The sequence below is a fragment of the Austrofundulus limnaeus genome, unplaced genomic scaffold (genome assembly GCF_001266775.1).
Source record: "Austrofundulus limnaeus strain Quisiro unplaced genomic scaffold, Austrofundulus_limnaeus-1.0 Scaffold48, whole genome shotgun sequence".
Taxonomy (NCBI): Eukaryota; Metazoa; Chordata; class Actinopteri; order Cyprinodontiformes; family Rivulidae; genus Austrofundulus; species Austrofundulus limnaeus.
Genome location: NW_013952450.1, coordinates 2,537,275 through 2,539,399, shown reverse-complemented (window position 1 = coordinate 2,539,399; position 2,125 = coordinate 2,537,275). Strand labels below are relative to the sequence as shown.

At 35.5% G+C, this 2,125-nt stretch overlaps 1 protein-coding gene across 1 annotated transcript in view; it reads right to left on the bottom strand.

Moving 5' to 3' along the window:
• irf3 (interferon regulatory factor 3) overlaps positions 1–2,125 on the bottom strand; it is a 10,226-nt gene that overhangs the window by 1,468 nt on the left and 6,633 nt on the right. The window contains exon 8 of the mRNA XM_014008299.1: positions 690–780. Within this exon, the coding sequence (XP_013863753.1) occupies positions 690–780 (91 nt within the window). The remainder of the gene's footprint in view (positions 1–689; positions 781–2,125) is intronic.

Here is a 2,125-nt window from a genome sequence, read left to right as displayed (position 1 = left end):
TTTCTGAGTGTTTTATGTGCTGCAGAACAGGAACCTGCTGTAAAACAGCAATTATGCTGAGTCAGGCTTGATTTTTAGTAATCTTTTCCTGTTGAATCAATAAATCAAATCAAGACATGTAGATGTACAAAATACCACTAATAAATTTATTTCTTTTTTTTACAGCAAGAGTAGCTAAACTGATAGAAATCAATCAATCAGACTAAGATCTTAGTGCTATTCTATGATTACAACCACAAGATTTTACATAGAATATTTGATATGTATACAGCGTAATTAAATCATAAATTCATAATCATAACAATGTTATATGAGGAATGTATTTTCTGATTTCTGAATTGATAGCCTTTCATTAAAATATAAAAAAGAAAGATGAACACAATCAGAAAAGTTTTCACTGCACAGAAATTATTCCTTTTTTTTGAGTTTTATCATCTTTGATATTTTTTTATTTTTATCCCCATTACAATTCACCATGACAGAAAGGTGGATTATGTAATAAAGACTGAACATTATAGCTGATTTTTCCACAAATATAATATTTTTATAAAGTACATTTTATGTTGTCCACTCATAAAATGGATATCTGATAACATGTTAGCTCTCAATCAGAGAAATCTCAGAGTTTGCTTGCAAATGTCGGCCGTCTCGCTTAGATTAAATATAAATAAGAATACAGATGATGTTACCTGTAGACCAGTCGGAATCCAGCTTCATTCTCAACCAGCTGCTCAGAGACCTTTACCCCCCTGTAGTACACCGTTATCCTGAAATGAGTCTCTGAGGATTCAGAAATGAGGAAAATGTTTTTAAAAATGTGCTTCACAGTTTTCTTCAAATTATAACAAAATAGTTTGGAAATGAATCATGGTTTATGTTGTTCATACTGCACAGATCAGATATTTTTAAAAACTGTTTAAACATGGGTCATTTCACTGTGTGTGTACATGTTTTTGTTACTTGGTGGGGACATTTTTTGACCATTTACCTGTGAGGACCTGCTGTTCCTTATGGGGACAAAAACTTGGCGCTCATTGGGGGAAACACTGTTGGTGGTTCAGGAGACGGGGTTAGGACTAATGTGTGAATAGAGCTGCCACAAACAATTATTTTTAAAATCGATTAATCACCGATTATTTTTTCGATTAGTCGACTAATCGGATCATACGTTAACTGAATACAAAACATACAGCTTATCGCGCCAGAATGCAGCTGCTATTATATAACCATGGTTAGATTTTAGCTATATGCTAACTAAAAATAATTGCTGTGGAAGGCAGGTTCTGCCTTGCAGATAGTGCACAGGTTTCTCTGTCATTTTCTTAAAATGATCCCACACTTTTGAGCTCCATTGCTGAGTAGCCATGATACCAGAGCCTGTCTGTATAATGTCTTGTGACGTCCACGGCCTACCCCAGTTACCACTACTGTGCATGTGTGTCAAGGACAGAAAGGCAGATGTGGCAGTGGAAGGTGTCAAAGCAGTCTGAAGAGAAAAACAAAGTAAAGAACAAAAAAAAAAAAACGATTAATCGATTATTAAATTAGAAATCGATTATTTTAATAATCGATTAGTCGTCAATTAATCGACTTATCGTGGCAGCCCTATGTGTGAAACGCATTTAGGTTAGGTTTTAGGTCAGAGATGTACTGGGGATGTTAGGGTTAGGCTGTAGAAATGACTATTAAATGAATGGAAGTCAATGTAAAGTCCCCACGAGGATGGAAGAACAAACGTGTGTGTGTGTGTGTGTGTGTGCGGACGGGTTTTTCCTACGAGAGGAAAGTTTTCCCAAAAAAGCAGCCTCGTTGGGACTGGAGTGATTTGTGGGGACCAATGCCCAGTCCCCACGTGTCCAAATGCAAATTACGGGTGTGAGGTTAGGTTTGAGACCAAGGTTTAGGTTAGTTTAAGGGTCAGGTACACTGCAAAAACTGTCCATCTTACCAAGTTTTAAAATCTTATATCGAGCCAAAAAGTCTTTTTGATCTTGTTTTGAGACTGATTTACTAAACAAGAACTGATTGTGTAAGAATAATGATCTTGTTTTCAGAATGTGTAAGATTATTTGTCTTATTAGTCTGAAAATTTGACTCAAATTAAGTCAAAATTTTTTGCCAATGC